The 18930-nt window shown below is 49.5% G+C and overlaps 1 protein-coding gene across 1 annotated transcript in view; it reads right to left on the bottom strand.

Moving 5' to 3' along the window:
- Positions 1–332: 332 nt before the first annotated feature.
- Positions 333–18930, bottom strand: part of LOC128828317 (complement C3-like) — an 87603-nt gene continuing 69005 nt past the window's right edge. The window contains exons 30-41 of the mRNA XM_054012875.1: positions 17841–18004; positions 16016–16174; positions 14638–14788; positions 13629–13680; positions 13344–13431; positions 10205–10294; positions 9646–9751; positions 8043–8132; positions 6076–6162; positions 5453–5536; positions 1933–2068; positions 333–673 (exon numbers count right to left, since the gene is read on the bottom strand). Of these exons, the coding sequence (XP_053868850.1) occupies positions 532–673; positions 1933–2068; positions 5453–5536; positions 6076–6162; positions 8043–8132; positions 9646–9751; positions 10205–10294; positions 13344–13431; positions 13629–13680; positions 14638–14788; positions 16016–16174; positions 17841–18004 (1349 nt within the window). The 3' untranslated portion in view covers positions 333–531. The remainder of the gene's footprint in view (positions 674–1932; positions 2069–5452; positions 5537–6075; positions 6163–8042; positions 8133–9645; positions 9752–10204; positions 10295–13343; positions 13432–13628; positions 13681–14637; positions 14789–16015; positions 16175–17840; positions 18005–18930) is intronic.

Below are 18930 nucleotides of genomic sequence, written 5' to 3'. Positions count from 1 at the left end.
GTTGAATATATTTTTGTGTTATTTCTTGGAAGTCTCCAACTATCTGGCAAGTAAGTGGGGATTGCTCTGTAGTTAGAATTTTCCACCAAAGCTGCCTTGGTGACCCTGCCAAGGAGGAGCGAGGGGGGTGGAGGCACCGCCAAATAATTTCATAGGAAAAAAAGAAAGATACACCCTGCTGAGTGGGTGGTGGGATCCAAAAGAACCCAGACTTTGTCCATCAAAACCTGTAGGTGGATTGGCATTAAAGGAGGTAACCAGGTGGAGAGGGGCGCTACAGCTATATTGCAGACTATGTAAAGATTGGTAAAAAGTCACACAGCAGGCCAGGGTAAGAAATCCGCCTTTTATATGTATATATATATATAGAAACAATAAGAAGAAAAGAGAGCGAAACCCCCAAAGAGGACAGGGCTAGTGGCGAGTGTCAGAAGCATTGGGACTCTGAGTGGAGATGTCTCCAACTGAGTGTTATGCTCCGTCTCAGCTCAAACTGTCCCCTTGGGGCTGCTGGGAAAGCTGGGTCCAAGTTTAGGTTGGGCAGCCAAACATGGTCATGGCTTCAGAGAACTCAAGGAAATCCTGGCAGAGGCTCTGGAAATCCGGCTCCTGGCATTCGTCCTCGTTGGGCCACTTCTCGATCCAGGTGTCCTTGCCAATCATGTAGGATAGCCTGGGACGAACAGGCAGAAGGGTGAGCAATGAAGCACCAAATTTGTCCAACTTGTTTGCTCAGTTCCTTAGGGGCAGCCGGCTTTGCCTAAGGGCATGGGCAGCAGGTATGGCTGGCCAGGGAAGGCTGAGTCTCCTCAAACAGCCAGGTGTGGCCCCACTCATTCTCCATCCCGAACCCCATCCTGCTTCTCGCCGCTTCCCCCCGGCCACAGCCCGTGCAGGCTGCTCCTTTTCCCCAGGGGTCTGGCGCTGGGGCTAGCACAGACTGGCCTGTGGCTCGGGACTTCAGGTGGGTGGGTGCCCCCAGTGCTGGGGCCCCCCAGCATTGCGGCTCCCTGGCGCTCCAGGGCTGCTGGCACTTGAGGTGTTGGGGCTGGAGCACACGGCGCTCCTGGGCAGGAGGCACTGGGACTTCGGCGCCCAACACTTCAGGGCTGGGGGTGCTCAGGTTGGCCGGCCGGAGTGGCCTGGGACTGGGGCAGGGAGGTTGGCAGCCACAGTGGTGGGCTCAGGGCTCTGGTGGGAGGAAGGGGCGGAGAATGGGCAGGGCCGGGGTCTAGCCTCCCCAAACAGGCAGTTCACACTCCACCCATGCCTACGGGCCACATCTGACTTCCAGAGAAACAGTGGGTTGCCTCCCCTCTCATAGGTCCTGCCCAGAGACTACAGATTCCAGTATGCGATGCTCCAGATACAGCACGAAGATGGGACTTTTACCCTCTGTGAGCTGCATCTTTGTTGGGGAAGCTCATTTTCAAGGGCAGTTTTTACCCTAATTAATTATATTTCCACCCAGTTTCAACCTAAGTGATTTAAGAACTGTGGCTGGATGGAGGGACCTTGAAATTGCCCTGACAATGTGATTTGTGCTGGTGAAATAGTTGGGTAGCCCCTGCGAGGAATGGTGGTCAAGGGTTAGCCTACAAAGCGAACTTGGATTTAATTCCCAGCAACTCCAGAAACTTCCTTTTGGTACTTCGGACAGGTCACCTAAGGCCAGTCAGTGGGAGTTAGGTGCCTCAATACCTTTGAGGACCTGGACCTTAGGCTGTACGTGCCTCAGTTTCCCCATCCGTTAAATGAGGGTAATAACTCTGCCCTGCCTCCCGTAGTGAGAATAAATACATTTGATATTGTGAGGCTCTCAGAAAGTACAGTAATGGGGGCCTGATAGGTACCTAAAATAGATGGGTAATTAGTTAAGGGCATGTGTGCTTGAAACTGACTAACGCAGGGTAACCACAGGAGGCTACTTACTCAGCTTTCCTGGGCCACAAGTCGGTGCCAAGTCCCCAGATCAAGTAGTCTTTGTTACGCTCCAGCCTCAGAGACTCCCTGCATTTTATGTGGCTGATGAATTGGCGGGTTTTTCTTTGTGGATTTTCATCAGTCCCTGGGAAGGTGAAAAAAGACGTCACACATAAGAGCAGAGTGAGGAGGAGATAGTACGGGGTGGAGAGGGATGAAGATGAAAGGAACAGAGAAGAGGTGACTCCTAGGTGTTCTCTTGAGATTTCAGTACAAATTCAGCCCCAGTGTGACTTCTACGATAACCAGTCACTGAAGCTCCAGCAGTCATTAGAGACAGGAAGGACAGTCTTGTGGTTGCGGCACTGGGCTGGGCCTGAAGAGTTCAGGCCTCAGCTCCTGTTTCTGCCACAGACTCCTGGTGTGACCCTGCACAAGTCACTCGATCTCCCAGTGACTCAATTCCCCACCCGTGAAATGGGGCTAATAAATCCACCCGGTGTCGATTTAGATTGTAACCTTGTCAAGGCAGGGGTTGTATCTGAATATGGGGGGGGGACTTCAACTATCCGGATATATGTTGGGAAAATAACACAGCGGGGAACAGACTATCCAACAAATTCTTGGACTGCATTGGAGACAACTTTTTATTTCAGAAGGTTGAAAAAGCTACTAGGGGGGAAGCTGTTCTAGACTTGATTTTAACAAATAGGGAGGAACTCGTTGAGAATGTGAAAGTAGAAGGCAGCCTGGGTGAAAGTGATCATGAAATCATAGACTTTGCAATTCTAAGGAAGGGTAGAAGGGAGAACAGCAAAATAGAGACAATGGATTTCAGGAAGGCAGATTTTGGGAAGCTCAGAGAGCTGATAGGTAAGGTCCCATGGGAATCAAGACTGAGGGGAAAAACAACTGAGGAGAGTTGGCAGTTTTTCAAAGGGACACTATTAAGGGCCCAAAAGCAAGCTATTCCGCTGGTTAGGAAAGATAGAAAATGTGGCAAAAGACCACCTTGGCTTAACCACGAGATCTTGCACGATCTAAAAAATAAAAAGGAGTCATATAAAAAATGGAAACTAGGACAGATTACAAAGGATGAATATAGGCAAACAACACAGGAATGCAGGGGCAAGATTAGAAAGGCAAAGGCACAAAATGAGCTCAAACTAGCTACGGGAATAAAAGGAAACAAGAAGACTTTTTATCAATACATTAGAAGCAAGAGGAAGACCAAAGACAGGGTAGGCCCACTGCTTAGTGAAGAGGGAGAAACAGTAACAGGAAACTTGGAAATGGCAGAGATGCTTAATGACTTCTTTGTTTCGGTCTTCACCGAGAAGTCTGAAGGAATGCCTAACATAGTGAATGCTAATGGGAAGGGGGTAGGTTTAGCGGATAAAATAAAAAAAGAACAAGTTAAACATCACTTAGAAAAGTTAGATGCCTGCAAGTCACCCGGGCCTGATGAAATGCATCCTAGAATACTCAAGGAGCTAATAGAGGAGGTATCTGAGCCTCTAGCTATTATCTTTGGAAAGTCATGGGAGACGGGAGAGATTCCAGAAGACTGGAAAAGGGCAAATATAGTTCCCATCTATAAAAAGGGAAATAAAAACAACCCAGGTAACTACAGACCAGTTAGTTTAACTTCTGTGCCAGGGAAGATAATGGAGCAAGTAATTAAGGAAATCGTCTGCCAACACTTGGAAGGTGGTAAGGTGATAGGGAATAGCCAGCATGGATTTGTGAAGAACAAATCATGTCAAACCAATCTGATAGCTTTCTTCGATAGGATAACGAGCCTTGTGGATAAGGGTGAAGCGGTGGATGTGGTATACCTAGACTTTAGTAAGGCATTTGATACGGTCTCGCATGATATTCTTATCGATAAACTAGGCAAATACAAATTAGATGGGGCTACTATAAGGTGGGTGCATAACTGGCTGGATAATCGTACTCAGAGAGTTGTTATTAATGGTTCCCAATCCTGCTGGAAAGGCGTAACGAGTGGGGTACCGCAGGGGTCTGTTTTGGGACCGGCTCTGTTCAATATCTTCATCAACGACTTAGATATTGGCATAGAAAGTACACTTATTAAGTTTGCGGATGATACCAAACTGGGAGGGATTGCAACTACTTTGGAGGACAGGGTCATAATTCAAAATGATCTGGACAAATTGGAGAAATGGGCTGAGGTAAACAGGATGAAGTTTAACAAAGACAAATGCAAAGTGCTCCACTTAGGAAGGAAAAATCAATTTCACACATACAGAATGGGAAAAGACTGTCTAGGAAGGAGTACGGCAGAAAGGGATCTAGGGGTTATAGTGGACCACAAGCTAAATATGAGTCAACAGTGTGATGCTGTTGCAAAAAAAGCAAACATGATTCTGGGATGCATTAACAGGTGTGTTGTGAGCAAGACACGAGAAGTCATTCTTCCGCTCTACTCTGCTCTGGTTAGGCCTCAGCTGGAGTATTGTGTCCAGTTCTGGGCGCCGCATTTTAAAAAAGATGTGGAGAAACTGGAAAGGGTCCAAAGAAGAGCAACAAGAATGATTAAAGGTCTTGAGAACATGACCTATGAAGGAAGGCTGAAAGAATTGGGTTTGTTTAGTTTGGAAAAGAGAAGACTGAGAGGGGACATGATAGCAGTTTTCAGGTATATAAAAGGGTGTCATAAGGAGGAGGGAGAGAACTTGTTCACCTTAGCCTCTAAGGATAGAACCAGAAACAATGGGTTTAAACTGCAGCAAGGGAGGTCTAGATTGGACATTAGGAAAAAGTTCCTAACTGTCAGGGTGGTTAAACACTGGAACAAATTGCCTAGGGAGGTTGTGCAATCTCCGTCTCTGGAGATATTTAAGAGTAGGTTAGATAAATGTCTATTAGGGATGGTCTAGGCAGTATTTGGTCCTGCCATGCGGGCAGGGGACTGGACTCGATGACCTCTCGAGGTCCCTTCCAGTCCTAGAATCTATGAATCTATGAATCTATGTCCAGTGCTTAGCACAAAGGACCCCTAATCTCAGGTAATTCAAATAATTAAAACGGTCATATCAGCTCCCAGTGAGTGAAGCCGCTTTGAGCTCAGTTAGATTCCTGATTACTTTGCCTTCATATCGATTTATAAAACTCAGCATTGAGGAAGAGAGACTCCACCTCCCCTATAGCAGCTTGGGCCAAAGGGCCCCAAGTCTTGGATCTTGACTCCCACAATGGCCAATGCCAATTGCTTCAGAGGAAGGTTGAAAAAGCCCTTCATGAAACTGGCCAGTTGTGCCAGGCTGACCACAGGGAGAGGTTCCCCCCTGTTATTTTGTCTGCCTCTTCGTGGCATGGCTGCCTCGGTGGGTTGAGCAAATTCTTTCTTGTCCCCTTGTGGCGAGAGGTTAATGGCCTGGAGCATGAGACTAGATTAGCCTGGCTTTAGCACTTCCTCTGGCTAAGAGAAATAGCTCTTACGCCAGCCTTTATCCCAAAGGCCATTCAAAGAAATTGCACCTGATTGCAGAAGGGGAGCTCTTACCTGCTTTAATGATTTCCAAAATTTTCATGGTGTAGTAGTCAGAACCGCCCACTTCTTCACTGCTCACAAGCCTGGTTTTATACACTTAAAAAAAAGGAAGATATACAAAACACCAGTTGAAGGTCTGCAGTACTTTTCTGTAGAGAATTCAGTGTGTAACTGACTCCCAAACTGGCTGTGAGAAAGATGGTCCCATGGTGAGGGCGATAGCTTGAGACCTGGGTTCATTTCTCTGCTCCACCACAGACTTGCTGCGTTACCTTGGGCAAGTCACTTAGTCGCTCCATGCCTCAGTTTCCCCTTTTGTACAATGGGGATAATAGCTCTGCCATGCCTCACAGGAAGTTGTGAGGATAAACACGTTAAAGACTGTGAAGTGCTCAGATACTAGGGAAATGGGGGGCAGATAAATACTTAGGGTTAGATTGAATCTTAAACAGTCATCTGATCTTGTTCATTTCTGGGAATTTAAGGCCGCAAAATCTCATGAGGTTTCTGCCCCAGCAGATCCAGACCTTACCCCTGATTCGGCCCCAAAGGCAAACTTTACAATCCAAATCTGAACCCTGTCTCTGCGCTCTCCTCATGGAGAAAGAATCCACAGATCCAAATCACAGATTTACCATAATCCACTCCAGGTTCACAGGCTTCCTCCATTCGCTTGTTCAGGGTGATGGGACCCTCTAGCTTCTGCTGCATGAAGCAGTTTTCTATGGGGAAGGAAGATGGGGTAGAGAATCACCAAGGGACACCATAGTTTCAGCTCTGTTATTAGTGACTCACAGGTGTCCACATATTTGAATCCTGGGTGAGCCGCACTAACCCACACAGTGACAGGCCCACCTCCTCCGACAAGGGAGTGGCCATGAAGGCAACCACCCGTCACGTTATGGGGCATAGGCGCCAACGCCGTGGGTGCTCTGGGTCTCAAGTAGCTGTTTGGCGGCTGGCGGGAGGCACTCCGTGGAAAGCAGTGGTCAGAGGGTCTTGGGGGAGGTGGCGGAGTCGGGACAGGAAGTGGCAGAGCGGGGGTGGGGTCTCAGGGGAAGGGGCGGAGTGGGGGTGGAGCACCCACCGGGAAAAATAAAAGTCAGCGCCAGTGCTATGGGGCACGGTAAAAGAAGAAACAAGGGACGGAGGGGTAGGTTGCAAGGTCTAAATGAGGCGATCCTGAGCAGACCGACTCAGACACTCTGCAAAGGAATCAGTAGACGTTGCCCAGAGGAACTCTGCCTGGATGTATGAAATAACCAAGGACCATAAATAGGCCTGGCAATCACAGCTCACTTCCCTCTCTGCACTGATGGATATCAGCCGGGGTCAGCGCCAGGAGGAGCCTGGTCATGGGACTTAGTGAAGCTGTAGATGGGGAATCAAAGGTGATGGGAAGGACAGATCTGGAGACTGAGCGCCTCTCTGTGTGCCCGGCAGACAGATGGGCTACAGCAAGTTCCCCACTGAACAACGGCCCCACCAATGGGTCTCCACCCTCTTCTAGGGGATCCCTTCCTAAGAGTCAGTGGGGAGTGGAGCCTCCATGGCTCATTCAATACTTGGCCTCTGTGCTGAAACTGACAGCAGGGGATGGGGGGGGCCAGCTCTGGGCATCCTGGAATGAGAGGACCCAGATATGTTAAAGAAGTGCCTGACTCCATGTCACCACCCGCCCAGGCTGGATTCCAACCATTGAAACAGCTGGTATGTTTCCACTGAAGTTTCAGAACCAGGGAGGAGCATCCCCGTCGGAATGGCTGGAAACCCAGCAACTCCTGCATCCCAGACTGCCCTGCTTCAACGTGTGCAGCCCCACTCCACGAATCAGCTGGCTTCGCCCAGCCCCCAAGGCCCTGATGGGCAGAGAGGAGGAACTGACGTCTCCAATACCCGCTCCCTCCCGGTCACCCGGCTGTCTAGAGAAATGCTGTTTCTACATCCTGCTGCCAGCTCTCCTGCAATTGATGAGTGTGGTTGCCACTGGAGAAGGGAGGGAGGGACCGCGGGTGAGGGTAGGTGGTCAGGGAGGGTGGAAACCCTCTGTGAATGCCGGGGAGGAGGGATAGGAGCGAGAGTGAAGGAAGATATTGAGACTCTGCGGGGGTGAGGGACAGGCTTCAGGCTGGGAAAGTGGGTCCCGCTGCTTCCTACCTCCTCCAAGGCCCATTCCAGCCTCTCTGGGTTCCGCTCCCTGGCCCGATCCCAGACCCTGTAATCCCTTCTGGGTCCTCTCTTGTAGTCCCTCCCCAGGCATGCATGAGTTCATGTGGGGGTGCATCCCCCACATATTTCCACTGAGAGTGCCCTCACCCCGACCCTGGTCCCACCATTCCCGTATGTGGTGGTGTGTAGCAGGGACACAGTCTGCCAAGAGTCAGAGCTCCAGGCTGGGGGACAGACCCGGGGACTATCCTGCCTGTGGCTGCCGTGAGCCTGTATCGCACGTGAGAATCACCCAGAGCCCACAGGGAAGGAGGGCCCTGATCGGCGACTGAGGGGGCTGATGCTGGAGGGCCCTGGGAGTGCACGTTTGCTGGTAAAGCTGACAGGGGAGCCCCCACCAGAGATTGGTAAACAGAGACAGGACTCTCCTTACCTTCTGCACAGCGGCAGACTTCCCCGTGACAGATCTTATTGAAGAGCCCGCTCTGCTTAGACGGGTGGTAGAACTTGGTGCACCGGTCATCTAGAGAAAGATCAGAGACACGGATCATTCCCCCTCCCACAGAACAATGGCCATGGTTTACAGCACCTAGGAGATAATCCTGAAGCCCTTACTCAAGCAGAAGTCCCACCGGGTGACCCTGGGGAAGGGAGCAGCAGTCTGTGGGAACGACTTTCTTAGCTATAGGAAACCATCAACTTGAAATGATGGACTGGTGCTTGTTGGAGACACCCTCTTAATCACCTGGAGGTAAAACGGGGGGAGAGGGCAAGTAGGATAATTATTGCCTGTAGTCAGAGGTTCCCCTTATTATTTTGTCTACCTTTGCTTGGACGTGTTAAGGCGATGAGTGTGACCATGTATTTCCAGCATGGGATAATGTTAGAACAGGAGGAACTGGGAGATGGGTAGGAAGTCAGACTAGATTATAATTATTGTCCTGTCTGGTCTTAAAGTCTGTGAGTCTGAAACCCCTGTGTTCTAATCCAGTAGTTCTCAACCAGGGGGACACATACCCCTGGGGTCCGCACAGGTCTTCCATGGGGTATGTTAATTTATCTAGATATTTGCCTAGTTTTGCAACAGGCTCTAGAGCCCTGCAGCGGGACTGGGATCCCACAAGTCCCGCTGCTATAATAGCAGGAGCAGGATAAAAATTCAACAAACAGTGCAGGAGCAGGTGGGAGTGAGAATAAATATTGGCGGGAGGAGGGGATGGGAGCAGGTTTGAAAAAATAGTCCTCATTCACCACAAACAACATGAACTCCCCGGCGAGCAGCCACTGCTCTCTGGCTGCTCAGCTCTGAAGGCAGCGCTCCCGCCAGCAGCAGCTCACAAGCAAGGGTGGCAATATCATATCCTGCCATCCTAACTTCTGTGCTGCTGCTGGGAGCGGCACTGCCTTGAGAGCGGGGAAGCTGGCCAGCAGCTGCCACTTTCCAGCCACTGAATGACAAGGCTCACAAGTGAAAACAGGCTCACGTCTCACACGGAAATGTAAGTACAATATTTATATTCCAGTTGATTTATTTTATAATTACATGGTAAAAAATGAGGAAGTCAGCAACTTGTCACTACTAGTGCGGCTGGGACACTTTTGTATTTTTATGTCTGATTTTATAAGCAAGTCGTTTTTAAGTGAGGTGGAACTTGGGGTACGCACGACAAATCCGACTCCTGAAAGGGGTACAGTAATCTGGAAAAGTCGAGAAGAGAGCGTGAGCTAGTGTAGAGCAGGAGATGGGGATTCAGGACGCCTGGGTTCTATTTCCAGTAGTGGGAGGGGACTGTGTGTGCGGAAGCTGTACTTAGAGCTCTGAACTGGCAATCTGCTCCCAGCTGTGCTACTAGCTGTCTAGGGTTTACCTGAGGGCAAGTCTCTCAACATCTCAGTGTATCCCCTCTGTGACACGGGGATAATGATACCTTAAGTACTGCAGCAAAAGACTGCAAGAGGTAATGATACCAATGTAACCCAGAGCAGAATTTGAAGCCATGGTGCCTTGAATGGTGAGGAGAGCTGCGATCTGTTACCTATGGTGTAATAGTCGTAGACTGTGACGGATGCCGGCTGAATGAGACCAACTTCGAAAAACTGGTGAGCTTTAAACTGCAGGCATTCCTCCTCTGTGTGAGAAACCTGGGCAGGGGGGAAATAACAGGATTGCTTAGGCCGAAGGGTGGCTGGATGGAAAAGAGAGAATGAAAGAGAATAAAAGAAAGGGAGATGTTGGGGAAAGAAGAGGGCAAAGAGAAAGTGAGGGAGGTGGAGGAAAGAAGACCTAGAGAAGTCAAAGGAAAGAAGAAGTGAACAACACAGAGGAGCAAATTCAGCCTTAATATCAGATGCTGCATTTCCCACTGAAGTCAATGGACCTACATCCACATACACCAGCTGAGGATCTGGCCCATTCAGTTGTTCCTAGTGGAAAGCCTGAATCTGGACCAGTGAGTCAAATTCGGCCATGGGTTGCAGTTTGTCAACCTGCTGACGTCTGCGAGGATGCCAGGGTGTATCTGGAAGTGCAGTTTGGATCATCAGGAGCCCATGAAATTAACACAGGATCAGAGAAGCCCCCTGTTGAGTCTTTACCTTGTCCAGGTAGATCATGAGGTTGCCTCTGTCGGACGGGGCTTTGTTGATTTCATACTTGGAAATGTATCTGTCGACCCCTTGGGAAAGCTAAATGTGAACAAGGAAAAGTAAAGTATCAGAGGGTAGCCGTGTTAGTCTGTATCTACAAAAACAACAAGGAGTCTGGTGGCACCTTAAAGACTAACAGATTTATTTGGACATAAGCTTTCGTGGGGAAAAACCTCATTTCTTCAGATGCATAGAGTGAAAGTTACAGATGCAGGCATTATATACTGACACATGGAGAGCAGGGAGTTACTTCACAAGTGGAGAACCAGTGTTGACAGGGCCAATTCAATCAGGATGGATGTAGTCCACTCCCAATACTAGATGAGGAGGTGTCAATTCCAGGAGAGGAAAAGCTGCTTCTCTAATGAGCCAGCCACTCCCGGTCCCTATGCCCCTCTGCCATGTACATTGGCCAAACCGGACAGTCCCTCCGCAAAAGAATAAATGGACTCAAATCGGACATCAGGAATGGTAACATAGAAAAGCCAGTAAGTGAACACTTCCATCTCCCTGGTCATTCTATTACAGATTTAAAAGTCACTATCATTGAACAAAAAAACTTCAGAAACAGACTTCAAAGAGAAACAGCAGAAATAAATTTCATTTGCAAATTTAACACCATTAATCTGGGCTTGAATAGGGACTGATTGAATTGGCCCTGTCAACACTGGTTCTCCACTTGCCAAGTAACTCTCTGCTCTCCATGTGTCAGTATATAATGCCTGCATCTGTAACTTTCACTCTATGCATCCGAAGAAGTGAGGTTTTTACCCACGAAAGCTTATGCCCAAATAAATCTGTTAGTCTTTAAGATGCCACCAGATTCCTTGTTGTTTTTTAAGGAAAAGTAAGAGGCATTGTGGGTAAGGCAGCATCTCTGTGAAAGTCCTGCAGCTGGGGGAAAAAACCCACCATCTCACTATGTGACTCAGTGGTGTTGTGCTTGTGATCATGTCTCCCATGATAGGAGCTGCGTGGAGGATACTAGCCTGCCATTTACTCGACACCTAGGGTTGCCAGGCGTCTGGTTTTCGAGTGGAACACCTGGTCAAAAAGGCAGCTGGCAGCTCTGGTCAGCAGCGCAGCTGCCTGACCTGGCTCCACACAGCTCTCGGAAGCGACCGCCATGTTCGACTCCTAGGCGCAGGAGCAGCCACAGGGACACCGCGCACTGACCCCGCCCCGAGCGACAGCTCCGGAGCTCCTATTGGCCAGGAACCACGGCCAATGGGAGCTGCAGTGGCGGTGCCTGCGGGTGCGGGCAGCGCGAAGAGCCCCCTGGCCCCTCCACCTAGGAGCTGGAGGGACATGTCACCGCTTCCAAGAGCCGCCTGAGGTAAGTGCTGCCTGGCTGGAGCCTGCACCATGAACCCCCTCCTGCACCTCAACCCCTTGCCCCAGCCCTGAGCCCGCTCCCACGCTCCAAACCCCATGGCCTCAGCCCGGAGCCCACTCCTGCACCCCAACCCCCTCATCCCCGTCCCCACCCTAGAGCCCGCATCCCCAGCCGGAACCCTAACCTGCTCCCTGCACCCCAACCCCATACGCCACCCCAGAACCTCCTCCCGCACCCTGAACAATTCATTTGTGGGCCCCACTCCAGAGCCCGCAACCTCAGCCAAGCCCTCAGCCCCTCCCGCACCACAACCACCTGCCCCAGTCCAGTGAAAGTGAGTGAGGGTGGAGGAGAGTGAGCGATGGGGGGGAGGGAGATGGAGTGAGCAGGGGGTCAGATGTTGGAGAAGAGGCGAGGCAGGGGCGGGGCCTCAGGGAAGGGGCGGGGCAAGGGTGTTCGGTTTTGTGTGATTAGAAAGTTGGCAACCCTATCCACAGCTAAGGGAGCTGGTACTCTCGCTGAAACAATTGTGCTTTTCATGATAAAGGTCCCAGGTTCAGTGCCCACAGTGCATGTATGCACAGCGCTTACGTGTGTAATGAAAGAGGTGCCGGGGCTCAAGCAATTTTTTTTTTTTAACTTTTAAAACTGATGCAGCAAGCCCAGAGGTGCCGGGGCTGTGAACTGCCAGGCCCAGAGGTGCCGGGGCTGTGAACTGCCAGGCCCAGAGGTGCCGGGGCTCTGAACTGCCAGGCCCAGAGGTGCCGGGGCTGTGAACTGCCAGGCCCAGAGGTGCCGGGGCTCAGCCCTGGCACACAGGAAGCACTGCGTATGCAGCCAGAGATGATCCATACCTGCAGATAGTTGGAGGGCAGAGTGAGGGGAGCAGTGTCAGTAGATGTTACTGAGCATGCTCAGTACAAGCCGAGCAGGAACACTATAGTTCTGGTTTGGCATTCTGGCTGATTTTATGCAGCTGCAGGAGGATAACACCAATGCTGGAAACATCCCTGGGTTTGTTTTCCTAATAATCCACCCTCATTTTATACCAGGGCAGCAATTCACTGCAATGACTCCTTTGGGGCCTGGCTTTTCTGTGCAGCCTCTTTTTCTGTATCCACAGTTCTCCAGGCCCAAATAACTCTGCACCATGTAGGTCAGAGGATCTAAAGGGAAGTCACTTTTTAAAAAATTCTGGCCCCACTGTACAAGAGACTGTATCCAATGCCATCTGCTCTGGCATGTACAGTCAAATGATAGCAGCCCCTCAATTTGCTATCCAATAAAGCAGGATTGAACTCACTTAGATTGGTATGGCCATATTTTCAAAGCAGCCGGCACAACCTGCAAAATTTGCCTCGGCCCCTGTTTGTGTCTATGAATTTGGATGTTAGGCTCATGGCCTATTCATCCACTGGCATCTCCTCTATCAATGCCAACAAAGGGCCTACATCGTTCCAATTGCGGTGCTGGTTATGGAGATGTGAACACCCATCCCCAAGGAAACTGAGCTGAGTCCCAAAAAGGCCCCCAAAACTGCCCACTGGAGATGACATTCCATCACCGACCTGGAGAGAACTGGTTGCGGTTTCCTAAAGCTGTTACCAATCCTTAGAACCATCTGGTCTCCCTCCAGGTTTAACCCTGGAGCCTGGCTGTTCACCTGCTGCCTTGGATTTTCTCATCTGAAAGCCCCAGCCGAGCCACTGCATTGTTTATTACGTTCCCTGTTCTCAGATTACACTGACGTACTCTCTTAAGATCCTCCACGTCCGGTGAGAAGCCAGTGAGCATGGAGACATCGATGATGGACATTGTGGCATCAACCACACCGAGGAACCTAACGAGGAGAAGAGAAAATACCCTTTTGATCAGAATTCATCACTTGAACATTGATTTTGTGATCGCTCCACCAGCTTCTGTTGCTTTATCATAATTTTTTTGGCAATTCCATAGAAAAATTCATAGCCCAGGATTCTCCAGGTACCCCCTGCCTCTGTCCATCTATTTATCCTCATTAAAGGGCATTGTTCTCACCTGATGCAGATTTTAATATAGACTGAACGCATCGCTCCTTCCGGCTTCTTACCTAGAAACATTGCAGAAGAGAAAAGAAATTCATATCTCAGTGTAAATTTCATGCCAAATAAACCCTCTTGTTTTTTAGATGCACTAACATGGCTTAAACAGGTCCTACAGGAGGTGTTAAAAATCCCTCAATAAATCTCCCTGGCCCTCCAGCAATCCATAAAAAACTTTTCCCGTCCCTGGCACACAAACTAAAAAGCCTCTCCCAGCTGGGTGGCACAAACGGAATATAGTCTAGAGTTACCAGAAAGAGGAACTGAAACAGAGAGAACCTATGGGTGTGAACTTGGACAGCTGGGAAAGTTAAGAACAATTTACAGCGATCTCCTGTTTCTGTAAAAGCAGTGCCAAACCCCTGGATCCCTCTATCCTATACTGGTCTAATGTGTGGTCATATCTCCCTCTACTGGCCAGCCCTAGCAACTAGCGATCAGCTATTCACAGCTAAAGGAAATTACTCCTTTAGCCCAAGCCACAGAGGCTTGTGTTTTGGGTGCCGAAGATCCTGACCTCTGTCCCAGGCTGATTTCACACCCAGGCTGTCTGGAAATGTGTGCACTGGACGTTTGGGTCTGTCACCAGACTGCCTGGCATGGGCTCATCTCTACGTTAGAGGGAGACAATACCCAGACTACCTGCTAACAAGTGCCAGGATGAGAGAAGGCAGCATCTGCTCCCTCATTAGTTGCAACCTAGAACATGTAGTAGCTGGAAATATTATTTAGTGCCTGCCCTATGGGTATAATTTTGTAGGACTCGGGAACTGGGAGAGTTTGAAGAAGCTTCACAAAAATACTTTCCAAAGTTAAGAATGTGATTGCAGAGATGGTGGTTGGTTTACACATTGGTGTCAATCCGCTGCTGTCCATGGAGTTAAACTGGTGTAACTGAGCCAAATTTGTCCAGATCTGAGGATTGACAGCAAGCTTCACAAGAGAAAAAACAGGCGGTTACTTACCACCCCGGGCTTCTTCGACCGATACCCTCAGGTCAAACTTCTTACACTGAGACTCATCCTCCCGTAGTTTTGCGTTATAAACCGTCATTACGGTTAAGGTCCCTTGTCCAGTCCCTTCTGCCTTCACAGTGAAGTCTTCATTCCATTTGGTCTGTAAAGTTGATCCAAGGTTAATTTTCTTTTGTACTTCATTATTATTGTTATTTAAAGACAGGGCAAATGAAGCTAATGAAGAAAATGAAGCTGGTGAGATTGACAGTCACTCACCCGGAGGGGCTGGGGGGACTCTGCAGAGACAATAGCATGAAGGAGAAAAAAGGTCACTCCCAGGCAGTAACTCTTTGATCTCCAGACATATTGCTTCTCCAGAGCCAAGCCTAAATAGCAACCCATCCCCTCCTACTTCTGGATTCAGCTCAAAACCACACACTCTGGGTCACTAACCCTGGAACAATTTACCTCGGGATGTGTGAGGCAAACCCCAGCCAGCCCAGGGCTGCTCACTCAGCTGCGGCGACTCACCCCTCCAACGGAGCCTGCAGTGACTATCCCTGGTCAGGGCCCAGGCCAGATGACCCCCAGGGACAAGTATTTCACTCTCCCCATCAGAGCTGCGAGTTACTCTGCACAACAGCTCTAGTCAGCCAGGGACCTTCCTCCGGCCTTGCAGTGTTACAGACGCCCCAGGCTTCTGGCCTGCCCTTGATCCAGTTCCTGCCCCAGCCATGCCTGAGCCTTGTTCCAGCTCACTTCAGCCTTGTCTGTGCCCTGCTCTGACCTTGCTCCAGCCCTGATACAGACCTGCTCCAGCCTGCATCTGCCTTCTGGCCCCCTAGGCCCTCGGACTGACTCCAACCTGGCTTTGACCGTTAGCTTGCATCGGGACTCTGACTGCAATTGATTTGGCTTGTCTGTGGATTCTGACCCACGGCCTGTCCCCAGACCCTGATTTCAGCATTGCCCTTGGCCCAGTCCTGACACTAGAGCCAGCTCCAATCACCAGGCCTGACTGCCTAGAACCTAGGGCCTGACAGGATGTGGTGGATTCTCTATCACTTCAAGTCTTTAAGTCAAGACTGGATATCTACCTAAGAGACACCTCACAGCTCAGCTAGAAGTTATGGGCTTGATTCAGAAATTAGTAGGTGAGGTTCTCTGGCCTGTGTCATGCCGAAGGTCAGAAGAGATGATCATAATGGTCCCTTCTGGTCTTAAAAATCTGAGTACAAAGTATGGATGATTTGGATCTGGTGCCGGGAATCTGAATTCCCCCCCCCCCCCCCCCCCCCAAAAAAAAGGGTTTGGGTAGGAGGTTCTAGTCAAATCCCCTTTCTCTATAATCAGTGATCTCTACTAATCAGACAGAGAAGCACAATACCTCTTCTGTTCTGGCCACCAGAGCATTGTGATTTAAGATGCTGTACTTTATTGGATTAGCACGGCGCGGCAGGAGAATAGAAATGTCCAAATTCAGGTCTTTGTGCTGCGGAACGTCTATCTGGTACTGCGCAAGAGCCTGGAACACCATGATGGTCGCCTAGAACACCAGGAGGAAGACAAGACAGTTACATCTTATTGTCCTACTGCACTGAACATCTGACAGCTTCTAAAGAGACTCTTTAATGAAGAGGAACCAAAAATACAATGAAAGAAAATACCAGGGTTCCACTGGGTGTCACGCAGGCAAAGGGTTATATGCTAATATTACCTGGCTCCTCTGTCGTGTGTTTCATCAGTAGATCTCCAAGCATTTTACAAAGCAGTACAGTATCTTTATCCCCATTTTACAGATGGGGAAATGGAGGCACAGGGCAGGGAAGTAACTTTCCCAGCGTCGCCCAGGAAGCCAGTGGCCAAGCCAGGAATAGAACCCATGGTCAATAAATAAATCATACATGGTCAGTTAGCTTCCCATCACCCCTAGCTATTAACAGGGGCCAATTGTCAGCTGGACAAGGTGCAACAAGATAGCGGCTCCTTCTATGTATATGTAACCCACACACCTCCTGGTGGCACCGAGACCACTTAGCGAGAGAGATTAATAAGTGTGCTACAGCCTTAGCTAAGGGCTGTATGACTTTTAACTCATGCAGGAGAGGCTCATACATTTAGCTCCAGAGGTCCCAGGTTCGATCCTGCCTACCGACGACGGGGGTCTATCGGTATTACAAGTGGGGGCTTGTCCGGGACTCGAACACGGGACCTGTTGCTAAATGCATGAGCCTCTCCTGCATGAGCTAAAAGCCATGTAGCCCTTAGCTAAGGCTGTAGCAGACGCATTAATCTCTCTAAGTGGTCTCGGTGCCACTAGAGGGAACAGAGCACCACACCCAGGAAGTGTGTAGGTCACATATATAGAGACATCTATGCCACACACAGCATAGTGTTAGGGATAGAACACATGGCCTGTGACTCCAAAAATACAGACCACTCCCAGCAGAGCTTGTAGTGTCCATTTAGGTAGAGAAAAGACAAGACTCAGTAGCAAGGAATGTAAAGGGATTTCTCAACTGAGGCTGCTGGACACAGACAGACCCTATAGTTCATAGTGGCCTCCGTACCCCAGGGAAGGGAGGGATATTTGAAGACACTCCATAGGGATATTTATTTAGCTGTCACTAGCAGTAGGACTTTTATCCTCTCCAGTGCCTCATGTAAGCACAGTTTAAAAACAAGAATAAAAAAAACCATAAGCTTACAGTTCTACTAAGAGATGGATTAAACCCAAATCAATTCAGATTAGTCATGATCCACCATGGCTTTGTCATATGGACTCAGATCGTTGATCCTACACGCCTGGCACCCTGTCTCCAGACCAATGGCCAAAAAACAAACAAATGCTAGAATGAGTCCAGATGCACGTGAGTTTCTGCCCATGGGACGAGAAGGCCCATTGACTCCCTGGGACAACTTGCTGTCTTAAAGAGAAGCATGCGCTCACACCCATCACCTTGGCAGGATGGAGTCTCTAGTGAGAAGATTCGGTCATGCTCCTATGCTGGTCTCTGCCTTAGGTTAACAATGGCAAAGACCTGATAGGTCACTTTGCCCATCTCCCAGGCAATGCAGGATTGTTCTCTACCAGGCATTCTCCAGGGCTTTCTACAATGACTCAAGTGATCGGAATCCCATCCCTTCTGATGGGAGGCCTTCCCACAAAACAGTCTTGGAAGGATATCCGGGACTACAAGGATCATACTCACTTGGGTAGATCCATATCCCCCTCCGTAGTAGTTCTGCTCTCTCAGCCATCTGACTATGGGACCGGTCAACTCATACTTCTTCATTTTCAGCAAGGCCAGCAAGGCGTACGAGGTGCCCTCAATGTTGAAGGTGCGGGCGTTCCGCTCTTCCCAGCGATTTCCCCCTAGGTAGCAGCAAAGAAGGTGGGCTAAAGGACTCTTCCCAAGGACATCCACTCATTCTGAGCAGATCTGACTGGACCATACCATCTCCTGACTCCTTCCCCAACTTTCCACATGGACGATCGGTAAGTCGAACCGATTGTTGCCCCTTTTGGGCTGAGCAGCTACCCAATATTTGGGGTCTTGGAGGACTGTTTCTATTAGGATGAGGAATTGGTGATAGGCCTCAGGTATATTCTCTGGTGTAAACCTGAATGCTTACAAAAATGCACAGAAAGTCCCACTTTCCTGAGCATAAGAGAAACCAGCAGCAGGCAACTTCCTTGCTGAGAAATCCCCAAGTCCACTTCTGAAGTGAGTTCTAGGCCCAACAAGCAATGTCTCTCTCCTTGTTTCATAACACTTCTCCAGGCTTTCAGCTGGTTTCTGGACAAGGTGCAAAACCAACATACTAGCCCCTGTGTTTGCAATCAGGGAAACCCCTCAGACCACATGGCTTAGCTCTTGACCTCCTGTGTGCCTTGGGCAGTCCCTACATTGTTTTTAGCTGTGTCTACTACAGAAAGAGTCTTGATTGCTCCTTCTGCTGAGTCTGAAAGAGTGCCTGGCACACCCATTAACTTGAACAAGGGCCTGGTCTACACTTAAAACTTAGGTCGTCATAGCTGTGTGACTCAGGGCATGTGAAAAATCTACACACACACACCCTTCCGGAGCGCTATAGCTATGCCAAACTAACCCCTCCCTAGTGCACACAAAGCTAAGTCAATGGAAAAATGCTTCAGTTGACCTAGCTACTGTTGACCACCATGGTAGTGAAGTTCCTACAGAGATGGAAAACTCCTTCCATGGGTGCAGTCTGCGTCTACAATAGGGGGTGATACCGGCATAGCTACAGCACCGTAGCTGTGCCGTTCTAGTCCCTGCA

The sequence above is a fragment of the Malaclemys terrapin genome, chromosome 23, assembly GCF_027887155.1.
Source record: "Malaclemys terrapin pileata isolate rMalTer1 chromosome 23, rMalTer1.hap1, whole genome shotgun sequence".
In the NCBI taxonomy this organism is placed as follows: Eukaryota; Metazoa; Chordata; order Testudines; family Emydidae; genus Malaclemys; species Malaclemys terrapin.
The sequence above is the reverse complement of the archived record's forward strand: the minus strand, read 5'-3'. Positions and strand labels throughout refer to the sequence as shown.